Raw genomic sequence first — 27,190 nt, 5'->3', positions numbered from 1 at the left:
CAACTTTGGTTTAGGTTCCAAGCTTTAAATGCGCAAAAAAAGGAAAAAATTCTGACGAGGCAAATCACTATGAAGTGTAAGCATCGTCACCATTTATATAAGCACCTAATTTTCAACCGTACCCATTAAGGTTGACAGTTCAGATATCTGAATTCTGTTCTTCGTTCGTGAAACAAAAGCAGGCCCAAGAAGGTTGCTATTGGGCTTGGACTTAAAGAGTAAGATCTGGTTCTCAATCCAAACCCGTTTTGGATTTTCCTTTCCTAATGAAAATTTCGAGAGGAAATTGCGAAACCCTTCTAAAGAAAAGGAAAAATCAGCATTAGTTAAACGGAAGAATTGGGCGGGAGTTTAGTTGAATTCCGATATTTGCGGTAGCTAAGAGGAAATGGATTCGAAATCCGTGAGGGAATTCATAAGAAAAGAAGTACCGGATTGGGATGACGAATTGATGGCCACGGCCCGATTCAAAGCGTTTAGCGGTCAAAGATCCGATTGGGAACCCAAATTCCAATTCTGGAAAGATTTGATCATCAAAATCTCCCGCCAGTTTGGTCTCTTCGTCATTTCACCTTCCCAGGTTTTTAGTTTTCTAATTCTCTTAGCTTCTCAAATTTACTATATTTTATTTTATTTATGTAGTAATTCGTTTATTTGAAGGTCAAAAATGAGTGGTTTAATCGAGGAGGGTTGACTCCTTTGTGCCTTGATCACGTACTGGTGAGCTAAATTATGTGTCTTTCTTTTTCAAATTTGATTATAGCTTTGGGCTTTTGTTTGGGAAATTTTTGGGTTTTATTTTTTTGTCAAATTTTCAGTTTATGATGTATAATGAAGGTGAAATAACCCGAATTTCGGACGTGGCGGATCCTTATAACGGGAGAATGTCTCAGCTGTTTAGGAAAGTGAAAGGTTTGATGAATAGATCAACAATGACTTCAGAAGGGATTCTTCTTGAAGATTGCGTCATTCTTACAACATTGTTAAAGGTTTTGTAATGATGTTTGTGACAAGTATTTGTTAAATCTAGTAAAGTTGGAATTTTAAGTTGTTTTGTTTGATTGTCTTTAGGAAAAAGCTGATGAGGTCGTTAAGTTTTTGTCCGAAAGTCATTGGACTTCGTCTTGCATTGTTACGAGGAAGAAGTTTGAGAGCATGTGTGGAGGACAAGAGGAAGAGCATGCAGTGTTGAGTTATTTGTCAGGGTGTGGTAAAGGACAGTATCTCTCGACCTATAAGAAAGAATTAATTGAGGTATTGCTTTTTGTACCTATGAACCTGCTTGAGTTATATGTATTTGCAGATTTTTGTTTCTTGTTGGTAATTAAATTACTGCAGGGCATAAAAGTTTCCCTTTCATCAGCAGTGGTTTCTAGTGTCTCGAGTTTAGATTTTGACACTCTGCACATGATTTGGACTCAAGAAAAACTCCAGCAACAACTTGATGTGATTGACCGACGCTGTGAAAAGTAACCTTTCTCTGACTCTTTATACTTATCTCAAATGCTGAACTGTGTTGCTTCATAGTCCATGCCTAAGAAAATGTGAATTATGAATAATGCATTCAAGGAGATTTAGGGTCAGTTAAAAACACTGATAAGGAGTTCACATGTCCATGAAGTTTGTCTAGCATGAATGGTTGCTTTCTAGAGAGATATGGAATGTGATACCTATTGTTATCAGTGATTAAACCATTTAGGACATTAGTCATTTGCACTATGTTCCTCGTTGAAAATCTTGGTTAACTTTCTTTTGAACCATGAGCAATTCAGAGACAATGAGTGAGCAATATGTACGGCAGAGAGTTTTCATTTTAAAACCATATTTGCATCTTAGATGTTCCTCTTTCGCAAGCAGTTTGTTTCTGTTATGCATAGAGTGTCTCAACTCAAGTTATACTGGTCTGATGGTTGAGGTTATTCTTTGCAGGTCAAGACAGTCCGCGTTAGTTTCTTTGAAATCTGGGAACAAGAAATTGGCCCTGAGACACGCAAGGGAGATGAAGTTGGGCACTGAGAATAGAGAAAAATGTACCTCACTTCTGAACAGAGTGGAGGAAGTCTTAAATGTTATTGCAAATGCTGAATCAACAAAAAAGGTCAGACAACTACAACTTAAGTTTTGGTTTTAAACACAACATATTTGAGCCTCTTAATATTTTTATGTGGTTCCAAAGCTATGCGAAAATGTTCAAACTTGCCAATGAAAGTGAGCTTAATGACTTAGGTTTTAGCTGTCAGGAAAGTTGGTTTGCAAGGCTTCTCATGGCAGAAGATAGTGAATAAGCTGATGCATAATTCTTTGATGGCAGGTGACTGAAGCAATCCAGATTGGAGCACGAGCAATAAAGGAAAATAAGATCAGTGTGGAAGAAGTTCACCTCTGCTTGGAAGAACTTGATGAGAGCATTGATTCGCAGAAGCAAGTTGAAATGGCTCTAGGTATTTATATAGTTTATTAATCATCCTTTTTAACATCTTTGAAAGTAGAAAATACCAATTAGTTTTCATTAAGTTGTTGCATGGTGTCTTGATAATATATTTGTACTTAGTTCTCTTGTCTAACATGTTCTCGTTTGACTGTTATAGAATCAGCTCCATACTCAGGCATTGAGGATGAAGATATTGAAGAGGCATTCAGGAAATTGGAGTTGGAAGTTGGAAATGAAAACCGTAAAGATCCGATCTGTGAAGCTGGTGTTAGTGATACAGCAGGATCTGATGAATCACTGACTGAAGCTTTGTCGAATCTAAAACTAGTGGATGCTACACCCAAGGGATCAGCAATTCAGAATTTCGGGGTTCCAGCTAAGAACAAGGATTCAAACAGCCCGATGCTTGAAGCTGCATAAATATCCATATGCTGTTTTGATTATGACCGTTTTGTGATAACTGTCATTCATATAATGAACAGTGGCTTAATAGTCCATCATTTGAGCAATTGGCTTCCGTTGTGAATAACATACGATTTTTAATTCAGAATGTGAATATGCAAGGACGCCTTTTGAACTTACGTCTGATGCTGCCCCTCCTCACCCAATATTTTTTATCTGCTTATCTGCTGGGTGAAAAAACCAGCATCCACACAATAGGTAAATCGCTTTGTAATGCTTAAGCAGTCCAACAAGTTGGGCCAGCGGGCATATAGGGCTTCAATCATATTAATGGACGGCAAAGGATAACAGTTGGATACATTGTATGAAAAGCTACCCTGTCCCTGGTCAATTATCATGACTGTGTTTGCATAATTGCGTCAGTGATTTTTGTTTCCTTCTTCGCCGTTATCGTCATCAAAGAAGAAAAGGATTTTTCTATAAGGGTTGGGGAGAAGATTCTGAAAGATTTTTAAGGTTGCGAAGGACTTCGTTAACGTGTATAAGCAGCCTACTGCAGTTTGCCTCCACCCCGGCGTTTCTTCCTCTTAAAAACGCCAAATGAATCCATGATCCAATTTTCGTAAATTAACACATCCCAGAAAATGCTAGATCTCCAGCATCACGCCCTGGAATTGGACAGAAAATGCTGCCAGCAATAACCAGAGAATCCACCAGGGTTCACAAACAAGTACTCCATTTACCAACTGGACTATCACTTGTAATCGGCAAACCCATTTCGACCCTCTCCCAAAACTCAAACCCACCTCATAAATGCACTGCCCAAGCTGACAAAACCTTTCATCTAACGAATATCTCTTCTTTGCCACAGTCATTCAATCATCAAAATCTTTTGCGTAGCTCCCTATTTTCTCAACTTAAGTCACCTTCAAATCTTTCTGATGCCAAAAGATTACATGCTCTTTTGATTGTCAATGGATTGTTTAACCCCAGTAATACTGATAGAGTCCTTGGTTCACAGCTTGTCAATGTGTACGTAACCTTTGGCTGTTTACAATATGCACTTTTTGTGTTTGATCAGCTGCCCCAAAGGACTAATCTTGCTTGGAACGGAATTCTTAGAGGTTTTCTTGACGTGGGTCGTTTTTCCAAGGCAATTGAATTCTATCACTTGATGATTAGTCAAGGGCTGATTCCTGATAATTTCACTTACCCACTTGTTTTAAAAGCTTGTATTGAGTTGAATGATCTTGAAGAAGGTAAGAAGGTTCGAGATTTTATTCTGTGGAATGGGAGTTATATGAAATGCAACGCTTATGTTGAATGTGCCATGATAGATATGTTTGCCAAGTGCGGTAGTCTAAGTGAAGCACGACAGATTTTTGAAGGAATAAAAGAGAAAGATTTAGCTTGCTGGAGCGCAATGATATGTGGGAATGTGCAGAGTGGAGAATGGTTAGAGGCATTGTCACTATTTAGAAGGATGAGATTAGAAGGGCTAAGACCTGATTCAGTTATTATGGCAGCTATTCTTCCAGCTTGTGGCAGACTGGAAGATTTGAAAATGGGAATGACCATTCAAGGATGTGCTATAAGGAGTGGTTTACAGAGTGATTTGTATGTTTCTAATGCTCTGATGGATATGTACTGCAAATGCGGTGCCACTCATTCTGCCTACTCTATATTTTGTGACATTAAGAATAAGGATGTAGTCTCTTGGAGTACCTTGATTGCTGGTTATTCACAGAATTGCCAGTACCACAAGAGTTTTCACCTGTATCTCATGATGAAGGATGCAGAAATAAGAACGAATGCCATTGTTGCAGCAAGTGTTCTTCCAGGATTGGCCAAACTCAAATTAGTGAAGCAGGGAAAGGAGATGCATGGCTACATCCTAAAACAAGCTTTTGAATCTGATGTTGTTGTAGGAAGTGCACTGATTGATATGTATGCCAATTGTGATTCAATGATAAAAGCAGAGCACATTTTTAGAATTATGTCACATAGGGACGTCACAATATGGAATTCTACAATTGTAGGATATTCTTTGAATGGTGAGGTTGATACCGCATTTTGGACTTTTCAGAAAATATGGGATTTCAATCTCAAACCAAATTCCATAACCCTGGTTAGCATTCTTCCAATTTGCACAAAAATTGGAAGTCTCAAACATGGGAAAGAAATCCATGGCTATGCAATCAGAAGCAGTCTTGCGACAGCAGTCTCTGTTGGCAATTCTCTAATAGATATGTACTGCAAATGTGGGAGCCTTAAACTTGGAGTAAGCATTTTCAATCAGATGAAGGAGAAAAATATTGTGACATTTAACACAATAATCTCTGCTCATGGGATATATGGACTTGGAGAACACGTTTTTCAATTCTTTGAGCAAATGAAGGAGGCAAGAATTAGACCCAATAAAGTCACATTTATTGCACTCTTGACTGCTTGCAGTCATGCCGGTCTAGTTGATAGAGGCTGGTCGTTGTATCAGTCCATGATATATGATTACAATATTCCACTAGACATGGAACACTACTCATGCATTGTGGACCTTCTTGGTAGAGCAGGGCACCTTGATGATGCCTACGATCTAGTCAAAAGAATGCCAGTGGAACCGGACATGAATGTTTTGGGAAGTTTACTTGGTGCCTGCAGAGTTCATAATAAGGTTGAGCTGGCTAGGTGTTTAGAGAAGCACATTTTACAGAAAGAGCAGAAAGATTCAGGCCATTATACTCTGTTATCCAATATATATGCTTCCAGCGGAAGATGGAAAGATGCACTGAAGGTCAGAACGATGATAAAAGAGAAGCATCTGCCAAAGAGACCTGGAAGTAGCTGGATTCAGGTAGGTTCCAGTATTTATATGTTCCATGCTGCACAATCCAAATTAAATAACCATCAACACATTCTGGAAAACCTGTTTCTGGAGATGAGGAATGAAGGATATAAGCCTGATCCAAGTTTCTCGTCCGATGATATTCTGCATGATGTTAATGATCTAATGAGTTTCGATGCCGGCTGAAACGGTCAACAATTCAATGCGCACAAGCAAAACAGATCATGTAGGAAGTATCAACCACCAGGAGACTTCAGGGTGGGCAATCATTCAAAAAAGTTGAAAAGGGGGTGCAAACAATCTACATTTGAGAATGATTATGCTAAGGATGAACTAATTTCAAGTCTGGCGAGCTTAGTACAATTTGAGTTTAGATTGGTTCCTGCTGCTAAGATTCATCTCTATTTTTTGAAATGTACAGTTCACAAATTTCCACTGTCAAAATATTTCTTGTTCCAATAAGAAACTTCAAGCATATACTATTGTTTTGCTAGATTTACAGGCTTGCCGACATGCCCTTTTTTCTTTCCTTTCTTTTTTTTTTTTTTTTGTTTTTTATTTATATTGTTACGTGAGAGCTGGCTATATATACATAACTGTTGCAAGGGTTTGAACTTTCGGTATTAAAACCAAAATAAAGGATTTGAAAAAAGTTATGGCTTACCAACCTTTTGGTGAGCTAAAACGTAACTTATTCGAGAAACCAAACTGATGAGACTACAAATCCAAGTGAATCATCACTATAGAAAGAACTCTCATGTTGGAAAGAAAAAGTCTCCAGCTGCTGCAGAAATGAAGTTTGTATGTTCCAGTGGTAATGTAATGATATGGAAAAAGCAGCAACCTGCTGCAAATTAATTGCTACTGGACTGAAATTTTCTTCAGAAAATACTTGTTCTGACTCCTTCACTGTTTTGATTGGGAGAAAAGGTGATTCATGCTTCAATCGCCCTGGATATAGCTTACAAATCTTGCTGATAAAGGGTGACTCCTAGATACACCTTGTTCCATGACTGTAATACTCCAATTTCAATATCGGATACTGTTTGTTCATGGGCCAGTGATCGCATCCTATTTGTTCAGTAAAAGATTGTAAAGACAACATCCGATCTGAGTTGCCCATCGTTAAATTGAGGGCAGGAACAAGCCGAGATGTGAAGAAGCAAGAGGTTTTTGTCAGTTGGAGGGTCTCCCATATATCTTTCACTAGTTCAAGAAATGATTGAAGTTAGGCTCCTGCAAGCTGCAATATTTGTTTGTGATATAGTTAGCCTCTCTCATTTTGGGTATTTAGAAAACGCAAAGGAACATGGAAAAACTAGAACCACAAACTCTATCAGTAATAAGAATGAAATGCCAATGGCCAAAGGTGGTTTTAGGTGGGTGATTTAAAGGCGCTCTTTGATCACCAACCGGCTACCGCCATGGAGTGAGCGACAAAAATGATACTACTAGCATATTTAATTTGCACCATGCACACATCTTTCAAATCTAATGAAGAATTTTCATTAAGAATACTCAAGACTCAAGACCTAAAATAATGCATTCAACTCAAAGCTATGGCATCTAAACCGCTTTGGTCTAATGGTTTTGATATTCAATTTTTGATCTTTTAGCTTAAGCTCGAAAAGGGCCCTAAAATATAATATCATAAAATATAAATCAACAACATCCCAACATTAAAACGATGATTATATATATAAATGATATCAAATTGATTTTACCATTAATTTATTTATAGATATATGGATGGTTGTTTTACTTTGAGTTAGGTATCTTTCTTCAATTGGACTTGGACTTCCATGTCTGAACTAAAAACCGGCAACGTGAATGATTGCCTTATCTTCTATTTCATTACTTTTATTTTTAATTGTAAAAAAAATAAAAGTATCAAAATCTTATATTATTAGAAAAATAAAATTTCTAAATGGCAAGTGGGCAAACCTGACAGGATATCGGGGTCTTCCGAACTTTTGAGAATTCACTTGCTCTTCAGTGTTTTTGGAGTTTAATGACATGTTGGATTTGAACCCTTTGGTGTAGATAGGGAAATAGCAGCACCTGGAAGTCCCACTTGCGCGGCAGGAGGTTGAGATACCCCAGCAGGGGCCTGGACCGATTGTGGGGAGAATCTTCCAGCCATAGATACAAAAGGTGAACGTGACATCGACATTAATAACACCTGACCAGGGAACCCAAGCATGTTGAGTCTAGCTTCCGTTGTGATCCCAGGCAGAGCTGCGGCAGTTCCTGTCAATAGTAAAGTTGTTGGGAACTGTGCTGGGCTGCAGCCAAGACCCATTTGCATCCTCATTCCCATCCCAACAGCCATGGGAGAATAACCAGCCAAATGTTGTGCATTTATCTGCTGCATTACCGTAGGTAACATCATCGGAGGCATATAAGCCCCAGTTCCCATTGACATCATCTGTTCCATGGATCCCATGGTTAAGGTCTAATTGACTATTTGCATATTCGAACAGAAGCAATAGTTGTAATTCGAAGAACTGGAAAGGCTACCTGAACTTGGAGCTGAAGGGTCTTTAAATACTCAATTGCCTCATCAAGCATCGAAGCTTTATCCACCTAAAAAAGTCACACGTAGAAAGAGTAATCAAGAGAGACCCAAGATAGATAATCCAAAAGTTTGGAACAAAGGGGTGAAGGGTCTCGATTTCGTAGTTGAAAAAGTGATAGAATGATAAAATCTGCCAACCTTATTACAGTTGGGTATGAGCTCTTGCAATGCACGCATCTTCTCGTTGATTTTATCTCTTCGCCTCTGCGTGCAAAAATCCCCAACAGCTTATCAGATTTCATATTGTAACAAAGGTCTCCCTTTTTTTTTCTTTTGACATCGCTTACCCTTTCAGATAGGTTGTGAACTTCTGCTTTTCGCTTTCTCTTAGCACCTTTGCTTCCCCGTGATGGCACTGCTTTTGTCGTGCCCTCGGGTTCTTCCATTGCATTCTGCACCGTATATGTGAACACCCTTAGACTCAAAGGGGATAAGCTATCAAAAGAGATAAAATATACAAAAAAAAATGCCTTTAATTTGATAAAATTTACATACTTCACTGAGATCAGTGTCTTCATATCTCCTTTTCAAAGTATATGTTGGACAATTTGAAGCCCCAAGCGAACATACCGAAGATGATGCAACCATTTGCTCAATAGATTTTCCATTACCAGGATTTCCTTTAATGGATGTATTTGGCGCTAAGTTTGACGACGGGGCACGAACCCTACTAGGAAATCTCGTATTTGAAGGGGTATCTTTATTGCCAACGGCTTCAGATTGCTCATCAGGAAGCGACTCATTTTGAGGCTCAGAATGAGGTAATACTGGCTTCATGTTGCTTGCCAAAGAAGTTCCTTCTTTTTCAATACTTGTAATATATTTTGAGCCATTAGTTGGCTCTACCAGAATCATGTTGTCAACGGGATTGCTAGTTCTTGGAGCAGATCTCGCGTTGCCTTTTAAATCCTCAGATCTCACATTGCCTTCCAAAATAGCCTCATCAGCTCCTGCTAAACCTGGACTGCTGCTCGTTGGTCTTGTTGCACCAGAGCTTCGATGGGTAGATTTAAATAGAGCTGGAGATCTTAAGAAGATGGAAAAGTTCACCCTGTCCCTTTTCTCATCAATCCCTGGGTTTTCCTCCTTCGATCTCATGAATGGAACAGAAGCTTCAGATTGCTTAAAGGAAGACTGAGGTACCACGTTATCGCTATTCATGGTATGCTGGGGAATCTCTTCCACGAGCTTGGACATGTAGCTTTGTTTAAAATTTTTGAATTTGTTCACAGGAACAATATGAGAATCTATGAGTTCCTTATCGTAGCACTTTTTGTTGGGTTCGAAAACAACATTGATATCATCTTCATACAATTCTGAAAAATGTTCCGCGTAACCAGCTTCCAGAGAATTTACCTTATTCTTATCACGATGATCCAATTTTGTCAGACCTGAAAGACCCGATAAGGGATCACCGAACGTAGAATCTGCAGCCCCAGCCTTTGATCTATTTCCAGTGGAGGTTTCTCCTTCACGTTGAATTAGAGCCTCGGAATATTGAGAAAAATAACCTGAGCATGGGAAACGACTCTCTTTAGTTGTCTTCGACGTCAAACCTCGAATGAGAATCTCTCCATTTTCCCATACCAGCTCCAGTATTTGAGGATCACACCTGCGCTAGAAACTCCATCAATCCATAGGAAATGAATATATCAAAAGAAAATGCAAAGATATAGTAGCTTGAACAACATACATGGATGCTAAGTTAGCCAAGTGGTTTGGCATTCTCGGCTGGATTGATTCAGAGGCCTCTTCTGCCATTGAATGAGATCCAGAATGTGCGTTCGATCGAACTACTGATAATTTAGATGCAAATCAGACAATTTTTTTTGCCAAGCAGTCCTCACTCCTTTGTTGTTACACCTTGGAGTTGCAGCTAAATGTAGCCTACATAACCTACAAGCAATAATACTCAACCATTTGATTCTGCCAAGAAATTAATGTTCGTTTCAATTTGTGTTACTCCAGTATCTTCTTCACTACGAATCATGTTTTATTTTTATTTTTTTACTTTTCATATGAAGAACAGTGATGATGATGCGGGTTAAGAAAAGAAAAATTGCCCAGAACAGAACATAGATAGGTTTCCCTGATGCTATCCAACCAACAGGTAAACTCCACATAGGCATATTTACAAGGGACTCTTACCCGCTAAGAGCTACCTCTGTTGCACTCGAAACCTTTGAGATCTACGAAATTGAAAATGCACCCAAAAAAGCATCAAATCAAGCACTAGGATGAGTCGAATCCTTTGTAAAATTATTATAAAACACTGATAAGACGGTGGGATTGGAATAGGCCTGGGTTCAAAAATGAGTTGAAGCTTGTCTAATCTTAAATATGTTGTTGCGTGGAGGTTAGGTATCCACGGTGGAGAGCGTGGGCCACATTCACCGCCCCACCATCAAAGAAGACTACCTAATAATTTGCTGTTTTGAAGAGGCTAGAGTCTTTTGGGACCACTGGAGTCGTGGTGTTTCAATCAAGGACCCATTCCCTGAGGGAAAAAAATCAATGTAAGTCACCTGGACCATTTCTTTGGTTTCTAACCATAATAGAAGCATCACCCAAGAAAAAAAAAAGGAAAGAAAAGAAAAGGCAGAACGGAAGCAAGATAGAAGTGAAAGAGATGTTCCTGAATCGTGTACACTGATATTAACTGCCTTTCGACTTATAAATATCTTGCTAATAATAGCATTTAATTTTTGACTGGGATTATTGATTCTCACATATGCTTTGAAATGCTTATTAGTCATGTTTCTCTCAACCCAAGTACGTATTTCACACTCTTAGTTGAGGATCAAGGCATATAATTTATTCCCGGACTATGATATTACGTAAATATCGTAAACTCCTTAAATTCAAACTAGTAAACTAAGTTAAAAAAACTACTTCATATCTTGTAGTATTAAAATTTTAATCACCCGACTAGGTTATTTCCCTTTAGAAAACTTTTATTTTAGCATTAAATTATCATCAAATAAATTAAAAAATCAAAGAACGGAATTTAAGTCACACGATCAAAAAAGGGTCTGATGATGCAGTAGTACATTAATTATTAGTATTAATTGCTATAATAGTTGATTAGAATGAAACCCATACCATAAGTTGGTGGGTAATTGAAAATAAGCCATGAGGAAAAGCATGCCAATGAACGGACAGTGACGATCATTTTCATTATCTTCATTATCTTGAAATTGAAAATGAAGCTTCAAAACGTGACAAGGACGTGGCCAAATTTTTTGTACGAGCCCATGAAGGCATCCAAGACACTCACGTGGCCTGGGGTTCACGACCAGGACTAGCCACAGTCTAAGTGGAGCCACCGCCCAGTGGTGACATGTAACCCAATTAATCAGTTAGTCAACCACCATCGAATCAAATCCTCGCATAGGAAGAAAGATTGGAAGAAAAAAGCGTGTACTTCACGTGGTCACCTATGGTTCACGTGCCCCTATGTTTTCTTGTCTTTCTACTTTTTTAATTTTGTTATTGTTTTAGTTGAAAATTTATTTTCTGCCTTCCGGGGTCGACGAAACAGAGCCGTGGCCAATTCTTGAAGAAAACAGACAGCGACAGTGCTGAGAAGGGAGGGACTCAGGCCACCACAATGATGAGGATAATGAAAGGTCACAAACTCAACGAAACATTAAATGGTGCCAGAAGTAGTACCTAATCCCACGCAGAATATGCCCGAGAGGTTTTAAAATCTTTCCCTTTCAATACTGGCGTGTCTGTCTGAGAACCCCCAGAAACTTCTGCCCCTGCTCTCTTATAGTTGTGTGCCACCTAACAAAGGCAACATGCTGTTTTATTTTTTCTTGTCTTTTTTTTTTCTTGTCTATTCAATTCTGATGAAGGAGAAAGCCCACAGTGGGTAAGCAGTTCCTTTACATCATACCGAACAGCGGATGGAAAAGGAGTGGTGGAATAAGGGAAAAAGAAAAATTAAAGACAAAACTCTCACGCTGATTGTGGTGTATGTAGACTTGCGTTAAACATGAAATAACATCAGCCCCTGTGACAGAGATAGTTAAATAAGTTTAAATAAACCCAACACCATAAATACAATGCCAACAATAAGATTCTTGAGCTTATCCCGAGGTGTTTACAAATGTGCAGTGGCAACCAACGAAATTAAAAACATGCATATCCATTTCATGCAGTACCCAAAAAGAAAATAGTACTATCATTTTCCTCCATTTACGGTGATGTAGAATAAAACCGACCAAATCTTCAGAAAATACAAGTGGCATCATCTCGGTTCACATGTATTAGCCAACAAAGAGTTACTACAGATACAATGCAATTACATATCAGAATCACTTTAAAATACTTGCGGGCCATAAATCTAATTCACTATTGTCCAAAATTCTCTACATATTTGTCTAAATCCAATCATACTACTCGAAGTACCGTGGGCATCAAGAACTCAAGTTACAGGCCACTCAAAGAATATCTGATGTCTCCACTGTTACCTATAGGGTTCTCTTGGACATATTGAAAGATGAATAATCAATGGCTAAGTAGAATAAGGTATTAGGAAAATGTTAGGACATACAAAACTTACAAAGTGATCTTCAGGCCTCTGTCATGCTAGGATATACTGTCTTTCAAGCACTCAGCTATTACATGTTTTAGCTGGAGCATCTTTTCCCTTGCCGACTGCATTAAAATTAGGATTATAACATTCATGTTATTAAGAATACACAACATTCAGTTCCGAATTGTAATGAAGAATTTAAGCGCTACAAGGCATGGTCTCTTAAGACTATCTCAAGTTTGAGGACTAAACATAAAGTTGGTAGCAACAGAAAGATCCCACCCGACTATGAAGAGGTTCATAGGCTCAAGCCTTGCAAGATTAGAGCTGCAAAACAATTACTTATCATAGGCTTCTTTTTTAAGCAGTACTTAGTTAGCGAACCCCAAAAGCATGATGTACACCCAACAGCATATATTTGAAGCCCACACAAATCTACTGTCTGGTGGCTCTCAATTAATGTATCTTAGTTACCATCTCACCAAAATTTGATAACTGTATGGCTATATTCCCAGACCCAAGCATTTGGCCAGTGGATGCCCCACACAACATGCGGATTACACTGTGCCTGAATTGTAGAAAAGCTAGCCCTAAACTTTTATTATAAACAGAAACAGCAAACTTGCCTCGTGGACAGCTGTGATTCTTCTTTCAGCATTATTAATTTGGTTTTCAACTGCCTCTTCCACATGCACGAGAAGCTTCTGGTGTGATGCTTCTGTAAATATGAAACACATTCAGGCATTCAACATACACCAGAATATTATTTAAGCATAACACCAGCTACATATGTACATGCACAAAAGACTATTAAATATAATTCTGTAACCAAGCACCGAGTTCTACTTTTAAAAAAATTAATTGTCAGTTTGCTGCTTGATATTAGTTCAAGTTAGTGGTTTTAGTGCTGCAGTGTAACCAGATTCAAAATTTTTCATACTCCAATAAATAATTTTGAAATACAAGAAAATGCTAGTGAAGGTTGTAAATACTATATTCCTCAATGCAACCACTAATGCCAAGTTTTGGTAGTGCAAGTGTTTAAATGGGACCTAAAACACCACAGTGTTTCTCATCAAGCATAAAAATTTCATTTAGTCCACTGTTCACAAATGGGATGCATCGCAATATCCTAGATGATGCCATACCCAAGAACCTCAATGACTAAAGTAGTGACTCCAAATTGACATAGCCTTGCATGAGAAATCATGGATTGAATCAATATCGCAGTGAGTCCCACTGTCCCAAGAAATATTCCACACAAAAATATTCCATATCCACCAATGAAAACTTTCATGCAATTAGCTTCACTGCATGTTAGTGACAAGGACAGCATGTGTCTCATAATCAAGCAAATGGTGTCACATTTTATAACACAATCCTCACATTTTTTCTTAAGCTAAATGGAAACATCAACAAAAACAAACAACAATAAAGCAGTCATCAATAAGGAATTTATTGAAAATATATAGAGTTGCCATACTTTGTTTCTTCATGATTCCCTTCAACTCAATTTGGTGAGTTTCCATCCCTTCAAGGGTACTTCTGCAGTCCAAAAGATGGTGATGTATATCCTCCATGAACTTTTCAAGTATCAGCTTCAATTGTTCTTGTTTCTCTGCAAGAAAATAAAGCAAATAAAATAGAAAAATCAATCAAGTCAAGCCTCCTTGAGAGTTAAATTACCGAGAATAATAATTAAATATTGAGAATCCAAAAGACCAGTAGCATTCATGTATCAAGTTTATTTTAAAAACTGCAGCAAGTTTGTAAGGAAAGAAAAGGTGAAACTGTGTTTGGTACACTCTAGCATCACTTGCTTTCCACCACATATCAATAATCATGTTTTTCACAAAAAATAGGATCCAACTCATGCTTTTTGTTAAAAGCATGAGTAAGATGGCTAATATATCAAATCTAACTACATCTAAATAGCAACCATCTTGCCTGTGATGCCTAGTCATCCTAGACCCATAATGGACATACAAACAAACACCAAGACTCAATGTAACTCCATGTGCCAGACCAGAAAACTACAAGTATATAGGCACTTATTTGGGCTGTTAATCTATAACACAAAAATCAGAAAAAAAATAATACTAGTCTAATTCATGACACAAATAAGCAACTTTCAATACAAATAGGAGCCGATGACGTTTTTTTGAAGTCAATGATGCTATTCAGTTAATAGTAACTGTCACCTTGAAATCTTGTTTCCAGGCGTTTCCTTTTTGTTTTACTGAGACTAGTCAGCTTCCATCTGAAAGATTATGAAAACAAAAGCTAAGTACCAACATGTTGGATAAGCAAAGCTTTCAGTTCAAAATACTTACATATCAGATTCAATCTGAGACTCAGCATTCAGCAGCAACGACTTAATCTCCTCAGAAATGGACATCAAAATCTCAGAGGACTTCTTTCTAGTTGCTGAATCCATTTTCTGTTTAAAAGTTTCTAAAGCCAAAGCAAACAATGTAACAGCCCTGAAACATTGCCAAGCAAAACCCAATTCAATCAAGAATACGGATGATGGTACACAGATAGTATCAGCAGGTATTTCCTAATCTTTGCTTAGATATAAATAAGAACCTTGTCAGTTCATCTTCTTGGTCCTGTTCTGAGGGTTCCTGGAACCAATAACTTTCTCCATCCCCAACCCCTTCTGAACAGAAACAGAAAAGAAACTACTTTAGAAAGAAACTAATATAAGGATAATTAGAAGAGCAGTGGATGTTCAATGTTATGAAGCTGTGCCTTTTTGAGAGGGTGAGGTGGGACTGAATTCACTAAGTCCAACATCTTCATGGTTTTGAAGTCTTTTGATTGGACAATGCACCAAATTTGGTTTCTCAGCAATAACTGTCTCTGGTGAGATTATATTTTCTCTGTGACCTTAACAACACCATCAGATAAAGAACCAAAGGAGTTTCCGTTAAGAAGAAAAGTTTAGAAGAATAAATCAGAAAGAAGATGAAGTTAAGAAGAATCTATGCTGACGAATCACACTATACAACAATACAGACTGGTCAGAGCTTGTGAAGGCAGTTAAGATATGCAAATTGAGAAACAAAGTTAAGTACATTAATCGATCTTGGAGCAACAGCCAATTGTGACAAGTTACCTAGAATTCTTCTCCAAAGTGATAAGTTACCAAGAATTACATATGCAATAGAGCAGGCTAATAATTTCCTGGCACAATATTAAAAAGACTAACCACAGTCACAAGGGCAGAGTGGTTTTACGATATGGTTTTTGCTCTAAACAGTTTACTAAAGAGAAAACAAAATTTCCAATCAACAAGCCATAAGCAGAGGGTCCTATATCAAAAAGAGAGATCAAAATTAAAACTGCAACTTTTCATTTTTCCTACTTTTGGAAACACACAGCCCACTGATAAGAAATCAGTCAGCAGCAGTAAATCAGGTCGAATGTCTTGTAAGCATGTGAATCTGAGGGGCATATATGAACACAAAAGAAGGAAATAATGTCTAATGTACCACCTAATCAACTAATTATTTAGAAGTAACTAATGGTAAATGATATCCTAAATGGAGTTCTGCAAATAAATGTTTGGAAGAATGTACATAGCATGTTTCAGAAAAGCGTTTTAGATACCTACAGTCATATCTTTTAATAATGGGCGATCCTTCTTCAAAGCTCTCTGACCACCTCTCCTCTGATGATGGTTCAGAATGCTCATTTACTGCATCAATGTTTTCCTTAATAGGCATTGGATTCCTAAGTGATGAATCGATATGCTTCTCTGCATCATCCTGAACTCAATAAGGAAGGGCAAAGGCAGTAAAGATAATGCTCAAGTTTAGACATATATTCAACTGCTGTATCAAAATCTTGAAGAATAGTTAAGGATACAGGTGACTGAGATTGTGCAATGAATTTATTACAAACTGGTTTTGAACATTGGAAAGTCCTGAAGCTCCTGATATTTCCTATGATAAATCCTCTCTCTAACGGTACAAAACTGCAATCACCTTGCTCTATATCCACAGTTTTTGGTGTTGGGCTCGGAGAAGTATTTAAAGTAGGTGTTCTGCATTCAAAAGTAGGACTTTGGAAATCATGTTGTGTATGCACAACATTCCTCAAAGATATATTAGCTAAATCTTCTTGTTTTTCCCCTTTTTCTGGTGATGTTGGATTGTCAAAATTAACCTGCTGGTTTGTCTTGTTGATCACTGGAGAATACACAGAATCCTTGTCTTGAACCTTTTCAAAGTTTTCTCTACTTTTCTCATTGAAGGAGCCAGGAAAGCTTTCAATATTATTACCAAGTAAAGAAGTCTTCTCTGCAGGCACTGAAGTTTCACTCCTATAAGTTGTTTGTTGAATCTCATCTGCATTATCCTCTTCAGGAAAACAGATTCTACGTGGATCAATTTTAGAACTTTTCTTCTGAATTTTCATTTTCCTGGACAAGGATGAGCCACCATTGGCAGAACCACCTAGCTTCATAGGCCTTCCTTCTCCAAAAGAGAAGATGCTTTCTCGATGTTTCTGATTGGAGGATAAACCAACTTTAGTTTTGTCTGGTTGCACTTTGGCTGCAGCTCTTTTTCGAGTCAAAGAACGGGTTACTGGCCTCTTAATAGTGTTATCAGGATTGTCTGAATCAGTTTCTATAGTATCTGAATTTTGTCTGGGCTTTGCAACTGTGTCTCCCATATTATTAGTGATTATCTCTGGTCTTAAATTATTGGCATTGAACTCATGAGACTGTGAGCTAGATTGCTGACTTTTTGGTGAAGAAACAGTTCCCAATAACTCCTGCAGCTTGATTTTCAAAGCTTCAGTTTGAACGTTTTGTCTTTTATCTGCTTTGTCCTCTAACACCACTTTATCTGACTCAAGAAATTCTCTATGTGCATTTGAAAAATTGAAATCCTCAACTGTCTGTGAGTTGCCATCCTTCCCTCCTTTCCTTTTGTAGGTGAGACCATCATGCTTATTCTGGTTGCAACCAACATTCTGTGGACTCAAGGTTTGGTTTGAAAAAAACTGAACTGAATGTGTTAATGCCACATCCTTCACTGCATTAAGTTTCTTCTGTCTAGAGTTAGAAGTTTCTTCTGGGAAAAAGATAGTCTCTGGAGCAAGAGATTTTTTATGAAAGGATCTAGGAGTAATCCATGGAGATTTAACCTGCTCAGCATCTTCAGTTTGCCTCCCCTTGGCAGTTTTGACAGCTTCCCCTTTGGTTTTTCCCTCAGTGGAAATTCCAGTGCTAGGTTTGCTTCTTTCTGTGTTCGGCAGTTTACCCTCATTTTCCTTGGTGGTTCCAGTTTTTCTCTTAGCTAAGGAGTCTACAGTGACTCCTATTGATATCTTTCTAGATTGGCTGGATGGATGATAATTGCTGCCAAAACTTCGACAGTCACTCATTTGATCCTGAAATATAAATTTGCAAGGCATCAAACACTTAATTTCTTGCAGCATTTATTGGGGTTCGAATAAGTTAACTGGAATAGTGAATGCAGTATACCAGTACTAGTTCACTGTTATGAATTTTATTAGTAAACCTATGCAAAATAAGCTAAATTCGTATTCAAAAGAGTCCAAAACCATGTAACTTGCACATACCAGGAAAACAAGACCTATAAATTGCAAGAACTGGGAATGAATCTACTCAAGGAAAAACAAGGCAAAAAAAATGAATAGAACTGGAAAATTAGCTAGCTACTATCATGCACCACCATGTACAACTTAAATGAATATGAAATATATTTAAAACAAATTTGTTAGTCAAGTAGAACACTTGGACTTATAATAAACAGCCACTGCTAGCAACAAAAATTGCAGAGAAGTAAGTAATGGAATACAAACTCTTGGAGCAAGAAAGAGGTAAGATGGTTCAACCAAACGAAAATGCAGCTTAAAAACTGGCATGTTTCCCACTCACTTCCCGTAAAGCTCGCCTCACATCTACCATTCTCGCAATTTTAGCTATAATTACACAAAATGGACATCGCTACTAGAAGCAGCACATAGAGTGAGCAATTGAAGTTTAGAAGAAGAAACAAATAGAGTAAAAGCACACCTCTAGAACTCTGTTTGGTTAATGAGAAAAACATAAAAACACAAATTCATAATTCAACCTCACTTTATTCGAATTATTAGATAAGCTTATGAGATTTCTCTACTTTCTCATCAGATGCCAGGTTTTGAACTGTTTTTTCTCCTCTGCCTTCATATTTTCTCGCCAGCCGTAAAAAATGGAAAGAAAAGGCATAAAACACCAAATCATCGGATATGAAAGGAAACTATCAAAAATATATGTGCAGCTCAGAAAATCAACCCATGCTTCTAAGAAGTAAGATGAAAAAAAAAATCAGCAAAAACATGAAACGCATATTCTTAAACCCTAATTTATCACAACCGCAAGAAAAACCCTGAACAATAAAAATTAAAAGCAAAAACAATATCATAGAATCGAATTCCCAGCGATTACCAAAACCTCTAAGATCATATAGTAGGAAGCAAAATCTATAAAAATGTGAAATTCTCAATGGTTTTAGAAATTTAAACTTAAGAAAATATGAAATAATGTTTGAAAAATCCGTCGTGAAATTAATTGAAATTGAGAGAAATGTAATTTCTTACTGGACGATCTCGCGCTAATACTTGAAGATCGATAGGTTTTCGATTATTCTTGGGGATTTTGAACGAAACAAATTGGGAGAAGTAAGGTGAAGTGAAGAGAAAGATTGTAGAGTAATAATGAAAGAAACAAAAAAAGAAGAGAGGGTGGTGAATTTTCCGGTGAGTTTGCGAATGGGGAAAAGAGGCGGGAAAAGGGAATTTGCTCTTAGCGTCTTCAGATTGGAAACTAAAACGGCCCAAAAATATTAGCATGCTACGGGTGCGCATTGCGCATGACACTGGTTCAGTCAATTGTCAAAATTGCCCCTGTAATACGTTTCTTATTACCATCAAAATCAAGATGTCAAAATGGATGAGGCTGCCGCCCCACCGAGCAGATTTCCTATCCTTGTCATCTTGTGAAAAAAATTTAAAATCTCACTGTACGGAACAAAAAATTAAAATTAGACCCATTAAGCTTGAAATTTTGAGGCAATTTTTTTTATGCACATAGTATTTCAAATTTGATACTCCTTCTAAAAAATCAAATTAGAATCTTCATTTATTTAAAATTAAAAAAAAAATTATGATCATTTCATCAACATTGAAAATAGTATTTGTCTTCTTAAATAAATTACAATTTTAATTTTTAAAACATTAAAAAGGATTTTATCAAAAATGATAAATAATAAGTTAATAATACGCTTGCCATGCAAGTTAAGGTCGAATTTGAGTAACAACTTAAATTAATAGTATTATATAATAATCATGGTCAAATACTAGTATTTTTTTCATTTTGAAATTTTTTTATCATATTTTGAATATATTTAAATTAAATGTTAAATTATCATAAATAACATCACTTAAGAAACATCGCAACCAAATAATTTTACATCAAATAGCATCCTTTAAGAAAGAACTTCAATTGTTTAATTTTTCATTGATCAACAATCATTACCAAAAATAATAATTAATTTTTATTTATAACTAATTAGATTTCACTATCAATATCCTTTTAAATCATTTTTCAAATTATCATATTAGGTAATAGATTTTTATTATATTAAAATTTGTGATATTAATCATTAATTATTTATTTAATATCAAAATATATTGCAAAATAATATTTTAACTAATTGTATTGATTAGTTGATTCACCAAAATAAAAAAATTAAAGAAAATTTATTTTATTAATAAATTACCTATCATGTATCCCTTTTATTGTGAAATTCAAAAGAATTTGTAAATGAAGACTAATAAAATAGTTTCCCTTATAATTAAGCTATTATTTACACTGAATTAAGGTTATCAGTAATCAATAATTCATTTTTTGATAAACAGTTCCATAACCAACCTTTCAATTCTATATTGCACCATTTGTTGTCAATGTGTAGGGTACTGTTAATTTTGAAATACATGAACTATAATTTTATAAAAAATCAAATACCTGAACTCTATTAACTACTTAAATAATTTTGAAAAATTATTACCTTAATTCTAACTCTAATACATTACCACTACTTTATAATTACCCTAACTCGTTTAAAAACCTGATCAGATAAAAATTTATTAAAATATTTTTCATAGGTACCCAATTACCCGAATTCAAATCTAAACCCTATCCATATACAATATTATTTATCTATATATTTCATATAATTAACTACTAATTAAATTAATAAAAACACAAATAATAAAATTTAAATTTAAATAATCAAAAACTATAAAGTGTGTTTATAAATGAACATAATATATAATATAAATCAATATTATTTTATTGTTTAGTAATTATTAACTTATATAATAGTAATTATATTATTTATAAATGAACATAATATATAATATAAAGTGTATGTATTAAATGATATTACAAGTTATATATTATAAAGTGCGTGTATATATATATTATAATTAATAATTTTATAAGTTATAATTTTTATAATGTTAATACAAAATAAAAAGTAAATATATTTACATTTAAAGTATTTTAGTGCATATAAAATAATAGTAACTATATTTCTTATAAATTAACCCAATATATATAAAGTATAGATATTAAAAGACATTAGAAGTTAATTAATAATCACAGTTTTATTAATTAATTTAATTAATTATATGAGTTTGTCCTTAACTACATAAAATTTTAAAAAATAGCTAAATTTCAAACCTATTCTAATATCACAACTTATTTTTAGATAATTAAGTTTATGTATTATAAGTTTATATAAACAAAGGTACATATATTATAATTAATAATTTTATAAGTTAAAATTTTTGTAATGTTAATACAAAATAGAAAGTAAATATGTTTATATTTAAAGTATATATATGTACACACGCTAAAAGTATTTTACTATATGTATAATAGTAATTATATTATTTATAAACGAACTCAATATATATAAAGTAAATATATTAAAAAACATTACAAAGTAATTAATAATCATAATTTTATAAATTAATTTAATTAATTATATGAGTTTGTCTTTAATTACATGAAATTAAAAAAAAAACTAGATCTCAAAACTATTCAAATCTCACAACTTTTCTTAACGTTTATATATTATAAGTTTATACAAACAAAAGTGTATTTATTATAATTAATAATTTTACAAGTAATAAATTTTGTAATGTAAATATAAAATAAAAAGTAAATTTATTATATTTAAAGTATATATATACTAAAAGTATTAGTATATATATAATATAATAATTATATTTCTTATAAATGAACTCAATAAATATAATGTATATATTAAAAAATATTTCAAGTTAATTAATAATCATAATTTAATAAATTGATTTAATTAATTATATGAATTTGTCTTTAATTACATGAAATTAAAAAAATAGTTAGATTCCAAAATTATTATAATCTCAAAAACTTTATTTGAATGTATATATTATAAGTCATAATTTTTGTAATGTTAATATAAAATAAAAAGTAAATATATTTATATTTTAAAAAATATATATAATAATAATTACATTCTTTTGTAATATGATATGATATTCATATTATTTAAACATAATTAATAATTTTTTATTTAAATATATTAATATTATCATATTAATAATTTGAGTAATCATATTTTTTAATGTATTTATCAACGTTTAATAAATATATTAATATTAATTATTTTTAATTTAATTATTTAAATAATAATAAAATATATATAAACGAATCGATTTCGGACAAAGGGGTAATACCCAAATTTTACTCAAATCCGATATAAGTAATAAAATAACTATCAAAACTCGTTTATAAAATACCATCCTTAAGAACTTGAGTATTACCTTTTGACAGAGATTGATTGCCCAAGTAGAAAAGAGAAAATCAACCGACTCAGACGTGTGAGTAGTCACACTCTACATTTCCTCTTGAAGATAACACAATCCAGCCCAAGTCCTCGTTTCACCCGCGCGCATCCATGGACATCCACTTATTTTAATTACAGGCCCCTTTCTCCTTCTCTCTCGCTAGGCCCCACCAGCCATGACCGCTGTAACGGACATCTCTCTTCTCCGCTCGTCGCCCTTCGTTTTTCCCTTCTCCATACCCAGACACCAAATTCTGCCCCGCGTTTACAAACCTTTCAAGCTCCGATGCTCCATCGCGGAGGGGCCCACAATTTCCTCATCGAAGATCGAAGGCGGAGAATCAACAATTGCGGATTGTGTGATCGTAGGAGCCGGCATCAGCGGGCTGTGCATTGCCCAGGCTCTTGCCACCAAGCACCGTGACGTCGCTTCCAATGTGATCGTGACGGAAGCCAGAGACCGGGTCGGTGGCAACATCACTACCGTTGAGAGAGATGGATATCTGTGGGAAGAAGGGCCTAACAGTTTCCAGCCGTCCGATCCTATTCTCACCATGGCGGTAGGTTCCTCTTAATCCACATTGTTCCTGAATTACATTTTTTGTTACTATTTCTGTAGTTAATTAATTTATGCCATTTAACTTATAATTTGGTGCTTAATTGAACTACGCTATACTAGGAATTTTAGGTTCCTATTGGTGTTAGTGTTCAAATGAATGTTTGTTGATTGTTATAGGTGGATAGTGGATTGAAGGATGATTTAGTTTTAGGTGACCCTGATGCGCCGCGATTTGTACTATGGGAGGGCAAATTAAGGCCTGTACCCTCCAAGCCAACTGATTTGCCGGTTTTTGATTTAATGAGCATCGGTGGAAAACTTAGGGCTGGATTGGGTGCTCTTGGCATTCGGCCTCCTCCCCCAGTTTGTCCTCTTCACTTTCCTATAAGCTACTGAAATTTCATGTCATAATTGTGCTTGCATAAAATTTTGGTGAACGAAGTTTCTCATATAGAAAAGTTTGACAAAGGTGACAGGGTCATGAAGAATCAGTGGAGGAGTTTGTGCGTCGTAATCTTGGTGCTGAAGTTTTTGAGCGCTTGATTGAACCATTTTGTTCAGGTGATGATTAACAATCTTTATTGTCAATTATATTTTATCTTGTTCATGTATTTTATGTGTGCAAAGCATTTGTTATTTAATTACAGTCTGTGAAGAATGTCAATTATTTAGATAGATATTCTGTTTGGACTAAACCCTCTTGTCAACTTGGCATGTTAATTGTCCTTGTTATCTTTAGTTATTCATACAATTAATGGTGCCTTTGTTGCAAATGCTAACATGGTGACTGCCTAGCATTGTTGCCATTGCTGTGATGATAGTGTGAAGAGTTGAAATAATAGAAGTTCTTGAAGTTTCCCTTTATCAAATATTTTACATTACTTTTGGCGATAATTCCAGTCTTTATTATGTATTCACTTATCTTATCTGCAATGATGTTTTGTCTTAGGCCATTCATTTTCGGTCAATGAGTTATATGTTAGGGCAATAATCAACCAGTTCCTTCCAAATCAGCATATTTTGATTTAGAAGTTTTCAAACCTTAGTACTAATATATAGTTTTTGTTTTAACTAAGTCAATATTTGTATGCTTGAAATGTTTTTGTTCTTGCAGGCGTTTATGCTGGGGATCCTTCAAAATTAAGCATGAAAGCGGCATTTGGCAGAGTATGGAAGCTTGAACAGATTGGTGGTAGCATCATTAGTGGCACTTTCAAGACAATCCAGGAGAGAAATAAAACACCTAAGCCTCCCCGGGACCCGTAATTATATGCATATCGAGGCTTTTGATGTGGTTCTTTTATGATATTTATTTCATACTGCTGAGTATGGTTATCTTGTAGGCGTCTACCGAAACCCAAGGGCCAAACAGTTGGATCTTTTAGGAAGGGACTTGCCATGCTGCCTGAGGCAATTGCTACTAGGTAGCCTAGTCACCATCTCAGCTATGATTTAAGCCTCCATAGTGGTTCTAAAGTGTCAATATGCATGAAGGCCCATCTTCAGGTTTCAGGATCCTAATTAGTTGTGTTGACTTGGCAGCTTGGGTGGCAAGCTTAAATTGTCGTGGAAGCTCTCCAGCATTACTAAATTGGAGAATGGAGGGTATAGCTTGACTTATGAAACACCAGAAGGAATGGTCTCTCTTCAGAGCAGAAGTGTTGTCATGACGGTTCCATCCCATGTTGCCAGTAACCTGTTGCATCCTCTCTCGGTATGTTTCAATTTTCACCTATTTCTTGCTAGGTCATCCTTTTATGACGTTTTGGTAACCTCCAGCATAGAAGGTTCACTCCCTTATCTTACTTTGTCTAGGTTGCTAAATTATCTATATATTCTTGGTCAAGAGGCACTTAGGTTTACGTGCAGCATGCATGTATTTATCTGCTAATGTTTGTGCATATGTGTGTGTTTTAAATTTTGAGTTGTGAGAGAAGTGTATATTTGTTCTCCTAAATTTGATAAAACAGACTGTTGGCCTAGTTTGGACTATAAATTGGACATCTTTTATGTGGTGTGTTAACCCTCTGAGTCATTCAAGTTATTTGCGCAAGCTAGTCAAAATCTAGTCTCTTGAGAAATTTTCCATGCATGATTTGTGGTTTAATGGATCTGTAAGAAATTCCTGATACTAATAATGTATATGGATACCTAAAATGATCTTTTATTAACAAGGGAAGATGTCTGAAGAAAATGGCTGTTGAATGGACTAATTGAGGCCATGTTCTAGTTCTTTTACTGATTTAGTTCAGAATTTTAGTATAATTATTTGATCCATTTCTATATTCTTCATGCAGGCTGCTGCTGCAGATGCACTATCCCAATTTTATTACCCACCAGTTGCATCAGTCACAGTCTCATATCCAAAAGAAGCTATTCGAAGAGAATGTTTGATTGATGGTGAACTTAAGGGGTTTGGCCAATTGCACCCTCGCAGCCAAGGCATTGAAACTCTAGGTAACTCTACTCTTCCTGAAAGTAGCATACCCCGGTCTTATGCTGAATGTTTTTGCATTGAAAGTTGCTTTGAGAAATTAGATTGCTTAATAAAAAACTCGCAGGTACAATATACAGTTCATCACTTTTCCGTAATCGAGCTCCATCTGGCAGAGTTTTGCTCTTGAACTACATTGGAGGAGCTACCAATCCTGGAATTTTGTCCAAGGTAGACATCTTGTAAGAAATAGAATTTGAAAGTTTCGTTGCGGACAATGTGACTATATATAGGGAAGCATTGTATGGTAGATCTGAGATATTTTCTATGCTCTATATAGGGGAGAACAATGATATTTCTTGTAATCCATCTTGAAGATATTAAGAACCTGTCATAATCACTGACTAGTTATCAAGTGTGGCCAACAAACTTTAGATATAGGTTGGTTAAAAGTAGTGACAGGTTCAACTTTTATCACAATTATGATTTGTCACGTAAAACTATAATTAACTTTTTCTGTGATTAGGACTTCATTGCTCAAATGAATTGGCTTGTTTTTGGTCTGCATAAGCCAACTAAATTCTTGCCTGATTCTTGTAATATCTACTCTTCCTTTTCTTTTAATATATGTAATTAGGTGGATTTGTATGTCGAATCATATTCTCTGAAGCTTTTTCCCTTTCCCAATATTATTTTTAATTTTTACTAATACTGCATTTTTTCCTATAGACTGAAGGCGAACTTGTAGAAGCAGTTGACCGTGATTTAAGAAAAATGCTTATAAATCCTAATGCAAAGGATCCCCATGTATTGGGAGTGAGAGTATGGCCACAAGCCATTCCACAATTCTTGGTTGGTCATTTGGATCTCCTTGATACTGCCAAAACTGCTCTCATGAATTCTGGGTTCCATGGGCTGTTTCTAGGGGGCAACTACGTATCTGGTGTGGCATTAGGACGATGTGTGGAAGGTGCATACGAGGTTGCAGCTGAAGTGAAGGACTTCCTATCACAATATGCATACAAATAATGTAGAATTTTAGGTGGCGGGCTGCATATGTAGAAATGCATTTTTGGATAGTGTCTCTTTAGCTAAAATTTTAGGTAGCTTTTGATCAAAATACGGTTCCTTGACGGGTTTAGGAGTTTTCGTTAGCATTCTATATTTGTAAAATACTACTTATTACCATGTTGCAATATCATTCTTGACAGCAGTTATACCATTCTTAATTTTCTTGTCCCATGATCAATACCTGGCCTTGGAGTTGGAGGAACACATGCACTGCCGCATTAAGATTTGGAAAATGAACTAAAACATTTCGTCTTCCTGTAACCTGTGCAACTATTCATGACCAGACACGCGGTGTGAAACGGTTATGCTTGCATTTGAGAACCTTCTGGCCTAGTCACCTTGCCTTCTAGAAGCCTGGGGACTCATTGGTTTGAGCCGGTCAGGCTTCAAATCCGCTCGATCCAGCGGGTTAC

At 35.7% G+C, this 27,190-nt stretch overlaps 5 protein-coding genes across 9 annotated transcripts; 3 read left to right on the top strand and 2 right to left on the bottom strand.

Annotated features, from left to right (window-relative positions):
- Positions 1-237: 237 nt before the first annotated feature.
- Positions 238-3,012, top strand: LOC18613823 (SNF7 family protein). Its single transcript, XM_007051257.3, has 8 exons — positions 238-580; positions 661-720; positions 819-989; positions 1,072-1,254; positions 1,339-1,469; positions 1,930-2,098; positions 2,312-2,441; positions 2,589-3,012. The coding sequence occupies exons 1-8, from the start codon at positions 389-391 to the stop codon at positions 2,849-2,851; spliced, it is 1,299 nt and encodes a 432-aa protein (XP_007051319.3). The 5' UTR covers positions 238-388; the 3' UTR covers positions 2,852-3,012.
- A 58-nt stretch (positions 3,013-3,070) lies between these two features.
- LOC18613822 (pentatricopeptide repeat-containing protein At2g03380, mitochondrial-like) lies at positions 3,071-6,119 on the top strand. The gene has a single exon (XM_018127490.2). It carries the CDS (start codon positions 3,519-3,521, stop codon positions 5,859-5,861), a length of 2,343 nt encoding a protein of 780 aa, XP_017982979.2. The 5' UTR covers positions 3,071-3,518; the 3' UTR covers positions 5,862-6,119.
- A 1,554-nt stretch (positions 6,120-7,673) lies between these two features.
- On the bottom strand, positions 7,674-10,567 carry LOC18613821 (uncharacterized). Its single transcript, XM_018127492.2, has 7 exons — positions 10,402-10,567; positions 9,947-10,149; positions 8,749-9,865; positions 8,541-8,645; positions 8,392-8,457; positions 8,196-8,261; positions 7,674-8,103 (listed from the first exon to the last, which is right to left on the bottom strand). The coding sequence occupies exons 2-7, from the start codon at positions 10,012-10,014 to the stop codon at positions 7,684-7,686; spliced, it is 1,842 nt and encodes a 613-aa protein (XP_017982981.2). The 5' UTR covers positions 10,015-10,149; positions 10,402-10,567; the 3' UTR covers positions 7,674-7,683.
- A 1,178-nt stretch (positions 10,568-11,745) lies between these two features.
- ASY3 (asynaptic protein) lies at positions 11,746-19,629 on the bottom strand. Of its 5 annotated transcripts, none has more exons than XM_088802966.1 (11): positions 19,415-19,629; positions 16,670-18,202; positions 16,416-16,569; positions 15,551-15,688; positions 15,386-15,458; positions 15,130-15,279; positions 14,998-15,056; positions 14,280-14,414; positions 13,423-13,514; positions 12,824-12,918; positions 11,746-12,271 (listed from the first exon to the last, which is right to left on the bottom strand). In XM_088802966.1, the coding sequence occupies exons 2-10, from the start codon at positions 18,194-18,196 to the stop codon at positions 12,850-12,852; spliced, it is 2,397 nt and encodes a 798-aa protein (XP_088659092.1). In that variant the 5' UTR covers positions 18,197-18,202; positions 19,415-19,629; the 3' UTR covers positions 11,746-12,271; positions 12,824-12,849. The 5 variants fall into 5 exon arrangements, with proteins under 5 accessions (XP_088659092.1, XP_017971070.2, XP_017971075.2 ...); XM_018115581.2 differs by lacking the exon at positions 11,746-12,271 and adding an exon at positions 12,446-12,743; XM_018115586.2 differs by lacking the exon at positions 11,746-12,271 and adding an exon at positions 12,446-12,731.
- A 3,147-nt stretch (positions 19,630-22,776) lies between these two features.
- On the top strand, positions 22,777-26,928 carry LOC18613819 (Flavin containing amine oxidoreductase family). The gene is made up of 9 exons (XM_018114062.2): positions 22,777-23,273; positions 23,450-23,635; positions 23,749-23,833; positions 24,387-24,534; positions 24,616-24,696; positions 24,815-24,986; positions 25,570-25,729; positions 25,834-25,937; positions 26,436-26,928. The coding sequence occupies exons 1-9, from the start codon at positions 22,890-22,892 to the stop codon at positions 26,733-26,735; spliced, it is 1,620 nt and encodes a 539-aa protein (XP_017969551.2). The 5' UTR covers positions 22,777-22,889; the 3' UTR covers positions 26,736-26,928.
- The last annotated feature ends 262 nt before the right edge of the window (positions 26,929-27,190 follow it).

The sequence above is a fragment of the Theobroma cacao genome, chromosome 1, assembly GCF_053813885.1.
Source record: "Theobroma cacao isolate CCN51 chromosome 1, ASM5381388v1, whole genome shotgun sequence".
NCBI lineage: Eukaryota > Viridiplantae > Streptophyta > Magnoliopsida > Malvales > Malvaceae > Theobroma > Theobroma cacao.
This window is presented reverse-complemented; position numbering and strand designations above follow the sequence as displayed.